Here is a 19,350-nt window from a genome sequence, read left to right as displayed (position 1 = left end):
GGCTCAACTCCATGATAACTTTCAGATGTCCTGGAGAACATGATGGAGCCACCACAGCGAGACTCCAGTGCACCAGGGAGGTTTCATGTAGGCAGTGCAGAGTCCATGCTACATGTTCGACCTGGTGGATACACACCCCAGAGAGCGCTGATTAACCCCTTTGCCCCCTCACGGATGCCTATGAAGCTCACGTCCAATAGAAGACGTTGGATGCACACTTTTCCTGTGGGTAAGTTGGTTGCACAGGAAAGTGCCTTGAACTAGGAGTTCTTGGCCCCACTCTTCCATATTAATCGACTGTGTGACTTTTGTTAAGTGCTTCTACTTTTCTGAACCTTTGTCACCAGTGAAATGGGGATAAACTTGACAATATCAGGGGTTCTTTTGAGGATTCTTGAAGATGTATTTGGGAATAGGCTTTGTACCTCACTAGGTATATTAACCTAAGGACTCTTTTTTCCCCCCTATTTGAAAAGGTCTATGCTTTGCCACCTACTTTCTTTCTTAAGGCCTAAAGTCTCTTCATTCTTTTTTCTTTTTGTTCTCTCTGTATATTGATCTTATTGTCTTTGTTATAAGCTTATGTCTTCTCTTAGAGGTTTCTGATAACTGAAGAAAAAAAGATATATGTGTGTGTGTGTGTATATATATTATATATACATTTGGTGTTGGGGATTAAACCCAGGGGTGCTTTACTATTGAGTTACATCCCCAATTCTTTTTATTTATTTTTTATTTTTCTAAATTTTGAGGTAGGGTCTTGCTAAATTCCTTAGAGCCTTGCCACATTGCTGAGGCTGTCCTCAAACTTGCATCTCCTGTCTTACCCTCCCAAGTTGCTGGAATTACAGGCATGTGCCAGTGTGTCCAGCTTTGAAGAAGTTTTTTAAAAATTCAATTTTTTCCCTAGGCCATTCTTTTTTTAAAAAAATACTTTTATTTATTTATTTATTTATTTTTATGTGGTGCTGAGGGGACATTCTTTTTGATCTGTCTTCTGTTGTCAAGAAGATGATGGCAAGGTTTTATAAAGCTGTAACTAAAATTAAACTTCAGATTAATCAGCTCTTACTGGGTTAAGAAGTAACATGAATTACCTCCATATTTTTTTTTTTTTTTTTGGTACCGGGGATTGAACTCAGTGACACTTGACCACTGAGCGACATCCCCAGCCCTGTTTTGTATTTTATTTAGAGACAGAGTCCCGCTGAGTTGCTTAGCATCTTGCCATTGCTGAGGCTGTCTTTGAACTCTTGATCATCCTGCCTCAGTCTCCTGAGCCGCTGGGATTATAAACCTGCGCCACCGTGTCTGATGCTCCAGTTTTTTTTTTTTTTTTTTTTTTTAAATGGAAAGCATCCTGCTGAATGCTTGGAAGTATCTGTTTTCTTTTTGCACTTTCTTTTACTGTTTAAAAGTTTAAAAAATGAGAAATTAATCTGGTTAATTTGATTAAAATTGGAGGTCATTCCCAAATCTCTTCTACCCTCTTATAGCAGAGAAAAGGTAACAAGAGATAATGAGACTACTTGCTTCTTTCTGCTGTCTTTTCTCTCCATGTTTTCCCCATTGGTTTGCTTTGAGACCTCTTGAGAGAACTTTCTTCTGTGACCCTCAACTCTTCCAGCTTCTGTGCTTTTTCCTCCTTGCACCCTTCACAGTTACTAAAACAACAATCTCCAAACAATGTTGACTTTGTTTCATCCTCTTTTCCATCTGATTCTCTAATAGCTAAGGCCCTCCATTGCTAGGCTCCTCAACTTCCTCTCTCCTTAACTTCCTGTCTTCTTATTTTCCTCTTCAGAGACACTATCCTTTCCCAACTAAACGCTGATGTCATTTCTCCTACCCTTTTCCTTCAACCCCTGTTAATCTTGTTTAACACTTAGCTCTAAAATCTCTGTTTCTAGGAAACTTATTTAAATAGATTTGGCTAATTCTGATCTCTCATGCTCTTTTTTGCACTTCAGAATCTTCTGCTTCTTAGAATCACTTGTTATTTTCTTAAGTATTAATAGAGTCATTTGATGTTTCATTCATGTTTTCTTCTCATTTAGTTTGTGTTAATTCTCCTGTACTTCTGTATTTCTCTGTATCTCTGTTAGCATGCATGAGACAGAGGCTTCTGAAATGTTAACAGATTAAGCAGGATGATAAACATGAGGTTCCTTAGTAGCACCAATCTTGCTTGGAGGGGGAGGTGTTCTTTCTGGGAACCAGAGGATTCCTTTTATAATGTTCTTTTGTGGTGTGCCCTTTGTTGAGTTTCCTAATACCTATATCCCTTCTGCTGGTAAGAAGGAAGATTGCCGTTAAGTACATAGAACTAACCATCCTTTGTGGTTCTTTGTCTGGGTAGGACCATCTGGAGAGGCCATTCAGATCCATCATCAGACCCGGCAGAATATGGCGGAGCTGCAGGGCAGTGGGCAGAGGGATCCAACTCACTCCTCTGCAGAGCTGTTGGAGTTAGCATATCATGAAGCAGCTGGAAGGTGAGAATGTGCACAGGGCTCTGGAAGGTAACCTCAGAACACTCTTGGCACCCAGGATAATGTGCAAAACAGACTACTCACAAAGTATCATGTTTATAAGACTTGAAAAGGTAATATGAGGTCTTCTTCAGCCACTTCCTGGATGAAATATAAAGCCAACTGCTTGACATTTTTGCCTGTGGTATTACCTTGACCCTGATTTAGGTTCATTTTGAGGTTGCACTTTGTAAACCTTAAACCTTAGTCAAGGATGCAAACAAGAGAGAAAGGGCTTTGAATTTGGGGTACTGAGACAGGTATATGCTGTCATTTTGGGCAGTGTCCCTGTGACTTGTCATTTTGATCACTAAGAAATTTCACTGTTGAGTTTAAAAGAAGTTAATGGGAAAAAAAATGAGATTAAGGCCTCGTTTTTTTATGGAAAAAAGTCTTTTTGAACCAGAGTCTGAATGTGTTTATAAGGCATCTAAAGATAGTCAGTGTAGGAAGAAAGTCATTTAAGACTTGACAAGCATGAGCCCAGGTTATACTTATACTCACTGTTTCTGTATTGTTTGGAAACACTTGCAAAAAGTGGTCTTTGCCCCTACCCCCACCCCTACTTTTTGGTGCTAGGGATCAAACACAGGGCCTGGTGCATACTAGGCAAGTGCAAACCCCTGCCCTCTTTGGCCTCTCTTTTAGTCACCTTGACATCTTGTGGGTTGGCTGAGTGCTCAGGGCAGAGTGTGGCCCTCTTTACCACATTAACCCTGGTATACCTATTCAAACATCTCACATGCATCCTTGTCAGTCAGAGGGAGGCAGAAGACAGAAAGGTCTGGTGGTCTAACATGGCTATGGGAAAGTGGCCAGAGTGCCAGGGGAAGAGGCCATAGCTGGCACACAATGAAGCATCTTCACCTGATGGCTAGAGATATGGATCCCAAGGATTGTCAGTCTCTGGGGCTAAATTTCAGGCCTGTTTCATGACTTCTCTACCTAACATCCCCACTGGGGTATAGGGTAAGCAGGAGAAAGAGTTGATGATGTTCATTAAGCCAGGTGGCTGGGCTCTGTTCTCTGCAGGCACAGCACTTCCCGCCAGCCTGGTGACAGCTTGTCCTTCTTGAACTTCAGTGGAACAGAAGAACTTTCTGTCAGCCTGCTTAGCAACAGTGGTGCAGGTAACTCATCCAAGGACTAATAGAGTCAGTATGCTTGGAGCAGCTCACATCCAGAAAGTGATATGATGTCCAGGAAAGTCAGGGTCATGCCTATTTTGGGATCATTCAGCCACAATTTTGGTGACCTGTTTAGAACCAGTGCTGTATAATCTATGGAATTATAAATGGGCTGCATGGTACATTTTTAGCTGGGAACATATTGTTTAAGCCTCATTTGTTGTCAGGGAGTCATGACTGAGGGCTACCTGATGTGAATGGAGGGCAGCACCAAGGCCAGGAATGGTCTCTGTTCTAGAGGAGCTTTCAGTTGTTGGAGGTCAGGGAACAAACCCATCCTCTTACAGTCAGGAGAGACTCCAAAGGGAGCAGTGTGGTTCCAATTATATGATCAAAAACGAGAAAGGTGATGTAGTTGTTAAGAGAAGTGAGTATGCATGTCAGGCACAAAGGGGTAGAATTTGGTTGAGTAGAGAGTTAGAACGTGAGGATTCCAAGTGCAGTTGGTAGGAACTTGGTTTTGTTGTTTCTTGAATTACTTTTATATCCATTTTCTTATGCAGTCATTCCAGTAGAGCATAAATTACTAAATATATTTTACATATGGGTAACTTAATGCCTAGAGATATAGAGATGTTAAATTAATCTCTCATACCAACTACCAGGTATCTTGACTCAGATTGTTGTCCTCATTTGACCATTTTATTCAGAGTACTTTTTTTAAAAAAATATATTTACTGCATCTATTAATAATAAAATAGTACATCTTGGAAAAATCTGAAAAATTCAAATAAGTGACATATTTTATCAATGATTTTGTACCCATAATAATAAGAAAATGTCACATCCTGGAAAAATGTAAATTGATGTCACATTTTTCTCTACCCCTAATGATTGTTAAGGAAATGTCACATCTTGGCAAAATTTGGAAATTGTAAAATCAATGACATATTCTGAATCCATAGTAATGAGAAAAATTGCAATAAAAGATGACCCAGAGAAAGCTGCATTAGAGCTTTCTCTCTGGAGATTGCTCAAAAAAAAAAAAAAAAAATATATATATATATATATATTATTTATTTTTATGTGGTGCTGAGGATCGAACCCAGTGCCTCACATATGCAAGGCAAGTGCTCTACCACTGAGCTATAACCCCAGCCCCTCAGAGTACTTTTTAAGGGTACAGGGGAACATAAGATTGGATAGGCAGAGGCAGTTTCTATAGAGCCTCAGAGGATAGGTATTATACAAAATGAGTGTGAAAACATTACAAGTGGAAAAAAATGGAGCTGCTATTTCATGCTTTAATATTCTGTAAGCAAACTTGCATTTCATATATTTGGTTTAAGGAAGTTGTAGTGAAAATAAGTTTTATAAAATTTGTTAATGATGATTTTCTTCATTTATTGGTAGATTTATTCAGCAGTATTCCTAGAGACCTATGGCTGAGGCTTGGAAATGGGGTTGGCATTACAAGAATCCCAAATGATTAGAAACTCATTCATTCATTAATTCACTTTAAATGAGAAAACTCATTTAATTCATTTCATTAACTTTTTGGTACTGAGGATTAAACCCAGTAGTGCTTTACTCTGAACTATGTCACTAGTCCTTTTACTTTTTTATTTTTTTAAAAGAATTTTAACTTTTATTTTATTCTTTTAAAAAATATTTATTTTTAAGAAGTATTTGGATACAATACTTTTATTTTATTTATTTATTTTTATGTGTTGCTGAGGATTGAGCTCAGGGCCTCACACGTGCTAGATGAGTGCTTTATCGCTGAGCCACAACCCCAGCCCATCTTTTTTTTTTTAAATGTGGTGCTAAGGATTGAACCCAGTGCCTCACGTGCTAGGCAAGCACTCTATCACTGAACTATAGCCCCACCCCTACTTTATTATTTTTGAGATGGGGGGTTTTGCTGATTTGCTGAGGGTCTCTCTAAGTGACTGTGGCTGACCTCAAACTTGTAGTCCTGCTGCCTCAGCCTCCCAAGTTGTTGGGATTATAGGCATGTGCCACTGTGCCTGGTATTCTTTTCTTTCTTTATATATTTGGTACTGGGGATTGAACTGTGGGGTGTTTTACCACTGAGCTACGTCCCCAGTCCCTTTTTATTTTTTGTTTTGAGACAGGGCCTCACTAAGTTGCTCAAGGTGGTAACCTCACACTTGGTAATCTTCCTACTTCAGGCCCCCAAGTATTTGGGACTGTAGGCATATATCACTGTGCCTGGCTTCATTGATTTTAAATGAGAAAACAAATTGAATACAAGTTTGGTGATAAAAAGATACTTAAAAATGTTATCTTGGGGGCTGGGGTTGTGGCTCAGTGGTAGATCGCTTGCCTGGCATGTGCTAGGCCCTGGGTTTGATTCTCAGCACCACATAAAAATAAATAAATAAAATTAAGGTATTGGATCCAACTACAACTAAAAAATTTAAAAAAATGTTATCTTGCTGCCAAACCAGTGCATTCAGAATGTTAATAAGGCATGTTTTTAATGCTTTGCTAAACCAAGGAGCCATTTTTTTAGGAATTCAGAGTTTGAGCTACCTGCATTGTTTGGGGTAGAGTTCCACTGCTCTGGGGCTCCCTAGAGTGTACCATCAGCTAGTTTTTCTGGTGACCTGAAGTAGGGAGAATTAATTAGATTGAGATGGTAGCAGCACCAAGATCTATTCAGATTAGTGTTGTGATTTGGGGTAGCCCAAATGATTCTCTATATGTATCTTTTGGAATTTTGCAGTCTATCCTGGGGAAAACAGTGAGCTTTCAAAGAATCGTTATTTGGGAATGGTTGTGGAAGATCCTCAGATGATACCATCATGGAATCCTCTCAGGTTCCCTGGTGCACACACAGGGAAAAAAAAAAGCATTTGCTGTAACCTGTACCTCTGGTTTTGCCTCCTACCTCTTGGGCTCCTGAATTGTGGGTCTGCCTAATTCTGGACTTGGATGACTCCCAGATGCCTCATCCTTAATGTGTTTTCAACTGAATTCACATCTAGCCATCCCCCAACCTACCCTTCCTCCTCTGTTGCCTCTTTCTTCTGACATTGGCTCATCTACTTTCTCACTGCTTTTGTTCAGGTTCCTATGGTCTGGCCAGGATTATTGCAGTAGCCTTCTAAATGATCTTTCTCATTTCTTGTCTGTTCTGATTCATCTTCCATACTGTCACCAGTGAGATATTTCCAAATGCAAATATGATCAGCTTTCACTTCACAAATAGAAACCCTTCAGTGTTTCTTTCTTTTTTGGCAGTGCTGTAGATTGAACCTAGGACTTCATGCATGCTAGTCAACCACTCTACTACTGAGCTATATCCCTAGCCCTTCAGTGGTTCTTCATGATTTGTAATGCTAGCCATTACTTGACTCCTGCCTACCTTTGTATTTTCATCTGCCTCCACTTCCTCATAGCATTGTATGTTAAAGAGTACAGGTTCTAGAATCTTAGGACATGAGGCCTGAATCTACCTCATGAGCACTGAGGCCCTTGGGATAGTTACCTAACCTCTGTATAAGTCAGTTTTTTCATTATTATAATACTTATAATATTAAATGTGATGATCCACATGCATGCTTAAGACAGTGCCAGGAACACATGGTGTGTGTTCATCAAATATGTACTATTATTGTTATTGTATGACCATATTTTATATTCTAGCCATTGCTTGTGATCTCTCAAAAGAACTATGTTCTCATATTCCTTTACATAGTCTAGTCCTTCTGTATAGAATATGCTTCTTCCTTGTCTTCAGTCCCTGATTCTGTATGGCAAATGTCCACTCAATCTTTATAGTCCAATCATAACTCCTCATCGAACCCCACCCTAGTGGTTCCCTTTCTTCCTCATGTCCTCCCAAGAGATTTTAGACATGTTTCTGCAACTCCTTGTGCACAACCCAACTTATTTCTCTAAACACCATGATGTCACTGTTTCCATGTTTTTCTCCCCACTAGACTGAGCTTATCTTTATTCATTTCCCTCTAGTGTTTAGCACATTTATTGACAATAGAATCCGTATTTCAAGACCCAGATGTTATATGTAAAAAGCATTTGAATAATTCACAGAATTATTTTTTAATTGGTATTTGAGTGTTTGCTTATATATCTAACTTCTTATTAAGATTGTGGACTCCCTTCAGTTATTTTAGTCAGGGTGATATAGTTAAGTGGCATTACCCTTAACCTTGCCCAGTCCCTTTATGGTCTGTATCATATGTTCAGAGGGGGCCAGAGAACATCAGGAGTTAGGCTGTAGCCACGTGGGAATTGAACTCCCATCTTTGACACTGGCTACCTGATCAATTATAATTTAGAAAAAAATCATCCTAATTTTTCTTGCCCTGTGCAACAACCAGTGTTTCAGTCTTTTCTTTTTTTTTTTTTGCTGCTGCAACTAAAGGACCAGACCAGAACAACTGTGGAAGAGGAAAGGTTTATTTATGGTCTCACAATTTCAGAGGTCTCAATCCATAGACAGCAGACTCCATTCCTTGGGCTCATGGCAGAAGAATGTGGCAGAGGGAAGCAGCTCACATGTTGATCATAAAGCAAAGAGAGATATCTCCACTTACCAGATACAAATATATACCCCAAAGCCACACCCCAATTGCTGTGTCCTCTAGCTACACCCTACCACTTCAGGTACCACTCAGTTAATCCTTATCAGGGGATTAATTCACTGCTTGGATTAAGACTCCCATAATACAATCATTTCTCTTACAAACCTTCTTGCATTGTCTCACACATGAGCTTTTGGGGGACACCTTACCTCTAAACCATAACAACCAGTTAATATCAGATCTGTCTTAGGCTATGTGAACCCTACCTTCACCAGTCCTAGCATGGTACAAAGTCCTGCCATCTTTTATTTGGATATAGTAGCTTGCTAACTGGTTGCAGCTTTCTCCTTTGCCCTTTCATATATTATATTTTCTTTTTTAAACATTTTTATTTGCAGACGGACATAATAACTTTATTTAATTTATTTATTTTTTTATGTTGTGCTGAGGATTGAACCCAGTGCCTCCCACGTGCTAGGTGAGTGCTCTACCACTGAGCCACAACCCCAGCCCTCATATATATAGTATATTTTCAACACAGCAATTTGGAGTGAGCATTCTAAAATAGAGGTCAGATTTTGAGTTGGTAGAGTGCTTGCCTTACATGCACAAGGCCCTGGGTTCAATCCCCAGCACCATAAAATAAATAAATAAATAAATAAATAAAATAAAAAGGGCTCAGAGGGGTGCAAGTCTGTAATCCCAGCCGCTTGGGAAGCTGAGGCTGGAGGATCGATCCCCAATTCAAAGCCAGCCTCAGCAATTTAGCAAGACCCTAAACAACTCAGCAAGACCCTGTCTGTAAATAAAATATTAAAAAAAGGACAAAAAAAAAGTCAGATTTTGACACTTATATACACAAAACCCTCCAAGGACTTCCCAGCTCACTTGGAATAAAAGCCATGGCATCATGGTAATTGACAGATATCCTAGAGTTGTACTTCTCCAGGTTAGTCTCAGATTGCATCTCCTGGTTTCCCCTCTCACTTCACTTTAGTGGTTCCCAAATAGACCATGCACACTCCGAATCTCTAGTCCTTTCTCTTGCTGTCCTCTCTGCTGTTCTCTTATTCCAAAGAGCCTCACAGCTAAGATCCATATGTCTGATTTTACCCAGAATATTTTTTTTTTTTTTCCGGGGTGGGGAGACCAGGGATTGAACTCAGAGGTATTTGGCCTCTGAGCCACATCCCTAGCCCTATATTGTATTTTATTTAGAGACAGGGTCTCACTGAGTTGCTTAGTGCCTTGCTATTGCTGAGGCTGGCTTTGAGCTCGCAGTCCTCCTGACTCAGCCTCCTGAGCCACTGGGATTACAGGTGTGCTCCACCATGCCCGGCCCAGAACAGTTTTGAACTTGTTAACTTGTATAATTATTAATAGTGTCCCCTTTCATTCTCATGGGTGTCCTGGATTATAGAAGTTATGTTGACATCCCCCACATCTCCACTAGCTTACTCTTTTACTTCCTTCAAGTCTTGCCTGAATTGCCACACTCTACATCAGAATTCTTCATGTATCCTCCCTACCTAATATTTCTCCTTATCATCACCTGACATACTAGATTTTTTTTTTACTTTTGTATTCTTATTGTTAGATCCATGAGGATGAGGATTTTTGTTTTACTTATGGCTGTACCTCTAGAGCTTAAAACAGTTCTGGAACATGGTAGATAGTTGGTAGACATATGGTAAAGTAGATAGTTGAGTGAATGCTAGAAGCCTTAGGTAAGCTTTTTCTCACTGAAGCATCATTTAATTTTTCTTCTAATGCTTTTCTTAAACCTTGTTGAACAATTAAACTGGATTTGTTTCTTCAAGGACTTGGGCATTCTTTTTTTTTTTAAACTTTTTAAGCATTTATTTTCTAGGTGTAGATGGACACAACACAATGCCTTTATTTTTATGTGGTGCTGAGGATCGAACCTGGGTCCTGTCAGTGCTAGGCAAGCGCTCTACCTCTGAGCCACAATCCCAGCCCCTGGCATTCTTTTTAAGTAGCTTTCTTTACAAGCTGTCCTCAATTTTCATGGAATATGGTTTGCTATCTTCAAACTGTGAACCCTCCCCAAAATGTTTATTTAACTCTATCCACTGTGCTAAGTTCTGAGAAGAAACAAAATCCCATGTAGCTGGAATTACTGGTATATACCATTGTGCTGGTATATTTTAAATTTACATATAAGACACCAAATTTCCAGACCTCAGGGTGCTCTGGCTTGTCATTCCTTTGGGATTCTACTTGAAGCAGCTCCTATGTAGAGTAGTAGCTATGAAAGGAAAGCCCTCTGGATCTCTACTAAATTAGGATGTGTTAGATGGGGGACTGTGCTGCAATGAAAGTGACATGGATCCGAACCTTCGAGTTGAGCTTTCAGTATTTGCTGAGCCTCTGTTGCTGTTGCTCCTACTTCTTTCTTTCTGCTTCCCCTTCCTTCCTTCCTTCCTTCCTTCCTTCCTTCCTTCCTTCCTTCCTTCCTTCCTTCGCCCTTTTCCTCCTTCCTCCTCCTCCTCCTCCTCTTCCTCCTCCTCCTCCTCCTTCTTCTTTTTTTTTTTTTTTTTTTTTTTTGCGGTGATGATGATCAAATCTAGGTCCACAAGCATGATAGGCAAACACTCTACCTCTGAAGTACACCTACAGGGAGCCTCAGATTCTTTATCTACATAATGAGCGCAAAGATCCTCACTCATCTGCCCCTCACAGAATAGTTATAAGGAACAAATGTACGTTGGGTTCATTTAGGGTAAGATTGCCATATAGAGTCCTTGTTTTGGAATGAGGTGGAGTGGAGTGTAAGTATACATCCGGTTCACATTTCATTTATTAACAAAAAGAAGAAGAAACCAGAAAAGACAGAAGAAAACCTCATGTGTGACTCTACCTTTACCTCCTCAGACTTGACAGATCACACCAAACCCAGATACTTAAGTATGACTCAAATTTTCTTTTGCATTTGAACATGATTCATGAATTCTGACTCATAAGAGTAACATCTCTGTGGGTTTCTCTCCTGACTCTGTTGAATTTCGTTTTGAGTGTGGTTGGTGGTGGCCTCAGAGCCATGCCCTTCACTTATTTTTCACTGTGGTCCCCAGCAGGGGCCAGTGCATTGGGCAGATTGTTTCCTTTCCTTTCTGTTTCATTCCTACCTTCCTTCTTCTCTTTCTTTCCCCTTCCTTCTTTCCTTCTCTCCCTCCCTTCCTTCCTGTTTTTTTTTTTTTTTTTGGTACCAGGGATTGAATCCTGGGGTGCTTAACCCCACATCCCCAGCCCTTTTTTGTATTTTATTTGGGGACAGAGTCTCACTGAGTTGATTAGGGCCTTGCTAATTTGCTGAAGCTGGCTTTGAACTCAGGATGCTCCTGCCTTAGCCTCTTGAGCCTTTGGGATTATAGGTGTGTGCCACCCGGCTCTTCCTATTTTTTAAAAAACATTATTTGGCAGTATTGGGGATTGATCCTAGCTAGGGCTAATCTGCCATTGAATTATAGCCCAGCCTTTTTTTTAAAATTTTTTGAAGTAGTAATAGTAGGGTGCTCGGCCACTGAACTATGCCCCCAGTCCTTTTTATTTTTTAGACACAAGGCCTCACTAAGTTGCCAAAGATAGTCTAGAACTTGCTAGCCTCCTATCTCAACCTCCCATGTAGCTGGAATTACTGGTGTATACCATTGTGCTGGTATATTTTAAATTTACATATAGTAAAATTTTCTCTTTTTAGCATATAGTTCTATGAGTTTGATAAATTCAGAGCCACATACCCATCAACAAATACATCAAAATACAGAACTTTTTCATGAATCCCCAGAATTCTTTCTTGTTGCCTTTTTATTTTTTAAATTTTTTACTTAAAAAAATATATATGTGTGTATGTGTATATATATATACACACACATACACACACACATATGCATGCATGCACGCGCGCGCACACATACGTGTGTGTGTATGTGTGTGTGTATATGTATATATTTAGTCGTAGCTGGACACAATGCCTTTATTTTATTTATTTTTATACGGTGCTAAGGATTGAACCCAGTGCCTCGCACGAGCTAGACAAGTGCTCTACTGCTGAGCCACAACCCCTTTTTATATTTGATCCCTTTCCTGTCTCCTAGCAACCATAAATCTGTTCTCTGTCCCTCTAGTTTTATATTTCTCAGCATGTTGGAATCATACACTGTGTAGCTCTGAGTCTGGCTTCTTTCACTCATCTAATGCATTTGAGATTCATCCAGTTGTTGCATACATCAGTAGTTCATTACTTTTTATTTCCAAGTAGTATTCCATTGTGTGGATATAGTGCAGTTTGTTTATCTCTTCACCATTTGAAAGACATTTGTGTTTTTTTTACAGGTTTTGGCAACTATGAATAAAGCTGCTTTAAACATTGATATAATTTTGCATCAACAAACTTTGTATGAGCATAAGTTTTCATTTCTCTTATGTAAAGTCATATGAGTGGGAGTAAGTCATACAAACTGTTTTCCTAAGTGGTGTATCATTTAGTATTCCTACCAGCAATGTATAAGAATTTTCGTTGCCCCACATCTTTGTCAGTAGTTGCTATGATTAATTATTTTTTAAATATTTTTTTTATACCTTTATTTTATTTATTTATTTTTACGTGGTGCTGAGGATTGAACCCAGCACCTCGCAACTGCTGGGTGAGTGCTCTAGCGCTGAGCCACAGCTCTAGCCCTGATCAGTCATGGTTCTAAAATATTTTTTTTATTTTTAGTTATAGTTGGATACAATACCTTTATTTTTTTGATCTATTTTTATGTGGCCTCACACATGCTAGGCGAGTGCTCTACTGCTCAGCCACAAATCCCAGCTCCCTATCAGTCATTTTTAATCATTAATTTTGGTGTATAGCGCTATCTCGCTGTGCTTTTTTATTTATTTAAGTTTTTTTTGTAGCTGTAGATAAACAGAATGCCTTCATATTATTTATTTATTTAAATATTTTTAGTTGTCGATGAACCTTTATTTTATTCATTTTTATATGGTGCTGAGAATCAAACCCAGTGCCTCACACATACTAGGCAAGCACTCCACCACTGAGTCACAACCCTAGCCCCTATTTTATTTATTTTTATGTGGTGCTAAGAATTGAACCCAGTGTCACATATGCTAGGCAAGTGTTCTACCACTGAGCTACAGACCCAGCCCCTCATTGTGCTTTTAATTTGCTGTTTCCTTAATGACTAATGATGTTGAATATGTTTGTATGTGCTCATTCACCTTCGTTTATCCCATGATGAATTGTCTGTTCAAATCTTTTGCCCATTTATTCAGTGGGTTTGAGTTTTTGTGGTCTTGAGTTGTGAGAGTTCTCTGAATATTCTGGATATAAGTTCTTTCCCAGAGAACATGATTTGTGCATGCTCTCTCTCAAGCTTGTTTTTCCTAAGATTTCACAAGGAATTTATAAATAGTTGTTCTCATTATAAAATAAGATTCAAATAACACAAAAGAATTTAGAGTAAAAAGCACAAGTTCTCTTTTACTTTCTGCCATCTTTAGCTTTCTTTTTTGGGATAACCACTGTTGATAGTTTGTTGAGGATCTTTTCAATTCTTTTTATGGTACTATAAGTACTATTATGTGTTTTAAAATTAGTTTTATTACTTTTTAGTCAGTAAGTAGCATTTCAAAGAATGTCTGTTTCCCTTTTCAGCCCAGTTGTAAGTAGAATTATTGTTATGCTCTTAAAATAGTGAGTTTTGATGTCTTATGTCATATTCTAGAAAGCCATGATTTGGGGAGGAATTCTAGTAGATAAGGATGAATTATGAGTGGAGTAAATTTAAATAGGTCTTTTTAGATTTGCTAAAAATTGCTGTGATTAGTTGAAATGATTTCGTAATGTGTTCATTTTCTTTAAAAAAGTAGTGGGTTGCTTTGCTAAAAAGTCTCATTTGGCAAAGAATGATATTAATAAAACCTTAAAGTTCTGATTCGTTCCCAAGTTTTATTTTGTTCATTTTTTCTTTGATCCTTTTGCACTGTTTGAAATCCTTAGCCTAGAATTGACACTTAATTATCATTTTTATTTTTAGCTTGAATTTGGAGCCTTTTAAAAGTATAACTGGGAGAACTCTTTTGCAAAATGAGCTTCATTCAGACAAGCTGTTTTTATCTTTCCATAGGTACGAATCCTAGGATTCAGAATAAGGATTCTCTAGAGGACAATGTTTCTACCTCTCCAGACCCAAGTAAGAGGGGGGGCAACTGCTAGCAGGAGGTAGATGTTAGGGTTTATGGGATGTTCAGAGCATGAGGAAGAAAGAAAAAGCCCTGTGGGAAGAGAATGGTTTAGAAGTCCATACTCTGTGGGGTACAGGAAAGCAATGAGTGAGGGAGGTTTGTTTGGTTTCTCTGATGTGAAATGAGAGAGGTGTGGCCCAAGACTTGTTTCAAAATGTAATTCAGTGCACATGGAAAAGGTAACAGATTTACTCATAGGCCTCTAGTGCCAGTCTAGATCTGGCATTAGCTCTTAAATGCCTAATGATGGCTCTAGAAAAAAATTGCAAAGAAATAATAGGCAATTACTGGAACTCCTTACACACCTGTAGATGATGATATTTGATAGTTTGTACTCATTTTGGCCATTCTTGTCAACTTAAATAGATGTACAGTAAGAGAACATCTTATCTACAGTCACAAAATAGCAGGAAAAAAAAATCCTGCCACCTCATAAACTTCATTTTGCTTGACTATGACCAATGGATATACATCAATGAGTCTTTTTGTCTACATTTTTTGATTAACTTAATCCTTTTATTATATCTTTAGGTCCTGAATTGTCATTTTAAATTCCTCTATGAAACATATTACATATGTTGGTTAGAGTAATCATTTCTTATGTGTGACCATTTAGACGGTTTCCAATTTTTTTTTTAGTGATGGCATATAATGAAGGTATAGTGAATGGCAGAGAGTATATTTTTTTCTTTCGGTTTATGATTGGCAGATTGATTATTTTCTAAAAAGCTGCGAGCAATGAAAAGACGGATTTTGTTATCTACTTATTATTTCGGGGTAGACCTCCTTAGAGGCCTTCTTTCAGGACCAGAATGTATGGGGTACAAGAGGCCACAGTTTTTCTCCCAGGGAAGAACATCATTAAACTAAGACTCTGAAGCCTTTTCAATGTGGGCTTTAGGACCAGGCATTTTGGTGTATTTTGGTGTGTGCCCAGCAGAAAGCATTTTTACAGGTTTTTTATAATCCCAAGGATTGGTAGGCTGATGAGGGTCAACATGACTTACAAGGCTAAAAGATATAGATGACTTTTATTCCTGGCCTCCCCACCATGGCTTTGATCAGATTTCTCTATTCTCCTGTATCTATCTAGGAAATAGGAATAAGTTTAGCTCCTTGTCTACCATGGGGGAAACTGGGGTGATTATTTTGGCTATTCTGTGCTGAAGTATTAGTGAGTTAATAAGACTGCGTAGACCATGAAGGTGATCCTAAGAGAGTTTAATCATCTTCCCCACTTCAGTGGTGCTACATGGGGCATCTTCTCACTGTGATTTAGCACACAGGTCTTCCTCATCCATGTGAGGGTGATGTGAGGGCAGATGAGGTAACCATGTCATTAGCTGTAATCACTATATAAATATGAGTTGTGAAGAGCCCACTCAAGACCCAGAGGCAAAGGCACAAAATTTTTTTCTTCCATATTGCTTGTCTTATAGAGACTTTGAAAATAATCTTTACTTAAAAAGATGTTACTTAAAGATTAAGACAGGTGTGGAGGCTTATTTCCACTGGTTCAGGAAGCTGAGGCAGGAAGACTGCAAGTTCAAAGTCAACCTCAGCAGCTTAGTGAGGCATTAAACAACTCAGCAACACCCTGTCTCTAGATAAAATATATATATAAAAAAGAACGGGGTGTATGTGCTGGGAATGTGGTTCAATGGTTAAGTGCCCCTGGGTTCAATCCCTGGTACTGAAAAAAAAAAAAAAAAAAAGCTACCATAATCCTCACTTAAATACCTGAAGTGGAATAACTTTATAAAGAAAAGAGGCTTATTTAGCTTATAGTTTGAGAAGCTGAAATTGTAAGCTACATGATGTTAGCTTGGCTGAGAGCCCCTCAGATGCATCACATGATAGTGAAAGGCTCACAATGAGAGATCATGTAATAGGGAAAGATCATATGAAAAGACAGGAAACCAGAATATGGAGAGGGGCTAGAAGAACCAAGAACACTCAAGCACTATCTCAAGATCCCATCAGAGCTTCCCTGATCCCTCCCCAAGGGCATGCTCCTAATCACCTCCTTTGGGCTTTACCTCTTAGAGGTTTTACATTTCTCCTCACCCAACACTGGGACCAACCCCCCCCCCCAAAAAAAAAAAAAAAAAACAACAACAAATCCTTGGGAAACAAACCACATCCAAACCAAAGCACCACTTAATTACTTCCCCTCAGTGATTCTCAAATGGGCAGTATCAGGGAACTTGTAGCACTATCTGCAGACATTTCTGGGTTTCACCACTAGAGGGAGCCAGTGGCACCTAGTGTATAGTGTTCAGTGATGCTGGGTAACACTTTACAATGCTGAGGATAGCCCTCCTCAGCCCAGAATTAGCTGTTTGAAGTGTCAGTGTTTCCAAGATTGAGAAATCTTGCTTTAACTGAAGAGCAGACAATTCCAGACAGACCCATGTGGTTGGCCCACTCTGCTTATTGCAGCTTTTTTTTTCTGGATTGTCTAACTCTGTCTCTTAAAGTTCCAGCCTCAAAACTTTCCCAGACATCCTCCCTTATTTTTTTCTCCTGCCCTTTTGGATCTTTTGCAGTTCTCAAAAGTATAACTTATTTCTGTGACTGTATGCTGTTTTGCTGTCAAATCAGGCTCAGCTGTCTTCCTTTCCCACTTAGCCACTCTGCAGTCCTCCAGAGGGGCTCCAGCCTGAGCCTCTCATCTGCTCTCAGAAAATTGATTTGCTTGGACATGTAATCCTGCCTGCCCTGCAGTAACCTCACTGGTATTGTGGCTGTAGCTCATGTTCAGCAGAAAATATAATATATCAGCTGCGAATCCCACTTGCATGATGGGATTGGAGAAGCATGTGCACTGCATTGTCTAACAAAATCTGTTTCTCTCTTTTCTCTTTCTCCCTCCCCCACCCTTTCCTCTTCTCCTTCCCTATCCTGGCAATTTTATTACCTTTTACAATGAACTGTTTTCTCACCCTTGTTCCCTCTCCTTCCCCCATATCCCAAACCTGCCATGGTGACCACACATACCTTTTTACCCTGTTATGCGAGGCAGTTCTGACACTGTCTGCTCCCCCTGTAGTGCCAGGCTTCTGTTGCACAGTTGGAGTGGACTGGAAGTCTCTCACTACTCCGGCATGCCTCCCCCTCACCACCGACTACTTCCCCGACCGCCAGGGCCTGCAGAATGACTATACGGAAGGCTGCTATGATCTCCTGCCAGAAGCAGACATGGACAGGTTGGTTCAGAAAAAGGTATTCAGAGTCCTTGGAGTATAACTAAGTGACTCAGTGGTAGAGTGCTTGCCTAGCACACACAGGTCCTGGGTTCAATGTCTAGCATGATTAAAAAAAAAAAAAGCTCAGCTTTGTTTATGAGGGTTCTGATTATGTACAAACAAATGCATCATAATATTGAACTTTTAAATCTGTATTCTTTTATATTTAGGAGATTTTGTGATGCAAGAACTGTTCATTTCTTTCAAGTTCTGTTGACATTAACAATTTCTCCTCTTTGATTTCAAATTTCCTTTTGCAATTATTTTGGGCACACTAAATCTCTTCTTCTTTTCTAAGGTTACTCATTTGGGCATTGATTATTACTTGCCTTCTTTTTCCATGCCTTTGAACTTATCATTTCTCCCAGACTGATTTACAAATTGATAATTTTATGAAATGCCATATAATGGTTGTCTGGGATGAAGTAAAGGACTTTACACTATGAACTCTTAAGTGTCACTTCCCAAGGCCAAACACATATATCCATGTGCACAATCATCTGTTTGTTTTTTTAGGAGGGATGAAGATGGTGTGCAGATGACAGCCCAACAGGTGTTTGAAGAGTTCATTTGCCAGCGCCTCATGCAGGGTTACCAAATCATAGTGCAGCCCAAGGCACAGAAACCCAACCCCGCTGTTCCACCCCCATTGAGCAGTAGCCCACTCTATAGTCGAGGTGAGTGCACTCCTTTTTTCTTTTCAACTAAGTTTGTAGGAGTTGTTTTTCATGATGGTAGGGAACAAATAAATTTAGGAATTATTTTCAGCACAAAGTTTTTCTTTGTCACTTTTACTTTGAGTAATAGTTACATTAAGTGCAAATGTATCTTAAACATTTTCTTTATACTCTCCATTTTAAAAAATATTTTGTTTTAATTAGTTTAATTAGTTATACATGACAGTAGAATGCATTTATGCATTTTGATATACATTTGATATACATTTGATATATAGATTGTATATAATTTCTCATTTTTCTGAGTGTACATGTTGTGGGATCATATTGGTCATGTAGTCACATATATACATATAGTTTCATTTGTCTGTTTCATTTTACTATCTTTCCTATTCCCACATCCCCTCCCCTTCCTTCCCATCACTTCCCTCTACCTAATCTAAGGTAACACTATTCTTCCGTAGTGTCCCCTGCCTTATTGTGATTTAGCATCTGCATATTAGAGAAAACATTCGGCCTTTGGTTTTGTGGGATTGGCTTATTTCGCTTAGCGTGATATTCTCCAACTCCAATCATTTACTGGCAAATGCCATAATTTTACTCTTCTTTAAAGCTGACTAATATTCCAATGAGTATATATACCACCTTTTTTTATGCATTCATCTCTTGAGGGACACCTAGGTTGGTTCCATAGTCTAGCTATTGTGAATTGAGCTGCTATAATCATCGATGTGAATGCGTCACTATAATATGCTCATTTTAAGTCCTTTGGGTATAAACCAAGGAGTGGAATAGCTGGGTCAAATGGTGGTCTCATTCCCAGGTTTCTGAGGAATCTTCATACTGCTTTCTGTATTGGCTGCACCATTTTGCAGTCCCACCAACAATGTATGAGTGTACTTTTTTCACTGCATCTT

At 39.1% G+C, this 19,350-nt stretch overlaps 1 protein-coding gene across 10 annotated transcripts in view; it reads left to right on the top strand.

The window, feature by feature from the left end:
• Depdc5 (DEP domain containing 5, GATOR1 subcomplex subunit) overlaps positions 1–19,350 on the top strand; it is a 161,690-nt gene that overhangs the window by 68,508 nt on the left and 73,832 nt on the right. For 8 of the 10 annotated variants that reach the window (XR_009226269.1, XR_009226270.1, XR_009226268.1 and 5 more), the window contains 6 exons: positions 26–229; positions 2,360–2,495; positions 3,564–3,661; positions 14,391–14,456; positions 17,534–17,717; positions 18,273–18,433. Coding sequence is in view for 7 of the 10 variants with exons in the window: in XM_046439463.2 (XP_046295419.1) it covers positions 26–229; positions 2,360–2,495; positions 3,564–3,661; positions 14,391–14,456; positions 17,534–17,717; positions 18,273–18,433 (849 nt within the window). In the remaining 3 variants the exon portion in view is untranslated. The remainder of the gene's footprint in view (positions 1–25; positions 230–2,359; positions 2,496–3,563; positions 3,662–14,390; positions 14,457–17,533; positions 17,718–18,272; positions 18,434–19,350) is intronic. The other 2 variants (XM_046439464.2, XM_046439462.2) reach the window with 1 other exon arrangement.

This window comes from Marmota monax, unplaced genomic scaffold (genome assembly GCF_021218885.2).
Source record: "Marmota monax isolate L192 unplaced genomic scaffold, Marmota_monax_Labrador192_F-V1.1 WCK01_AAM20220418_F8-fsc00253, whole genome shotgun sequence".
Lineage (NCBI taxonomy): Eukaryota > Metazoa > Chordata > Mammalia > Rodentia > Sciuridae > Marmota > Marmota monax.
The sequence above is the reverse complement of the archived record's forward strand: the minus strand, read 5'-3'. Positions and strand labels throughout refer to the sequence as shown.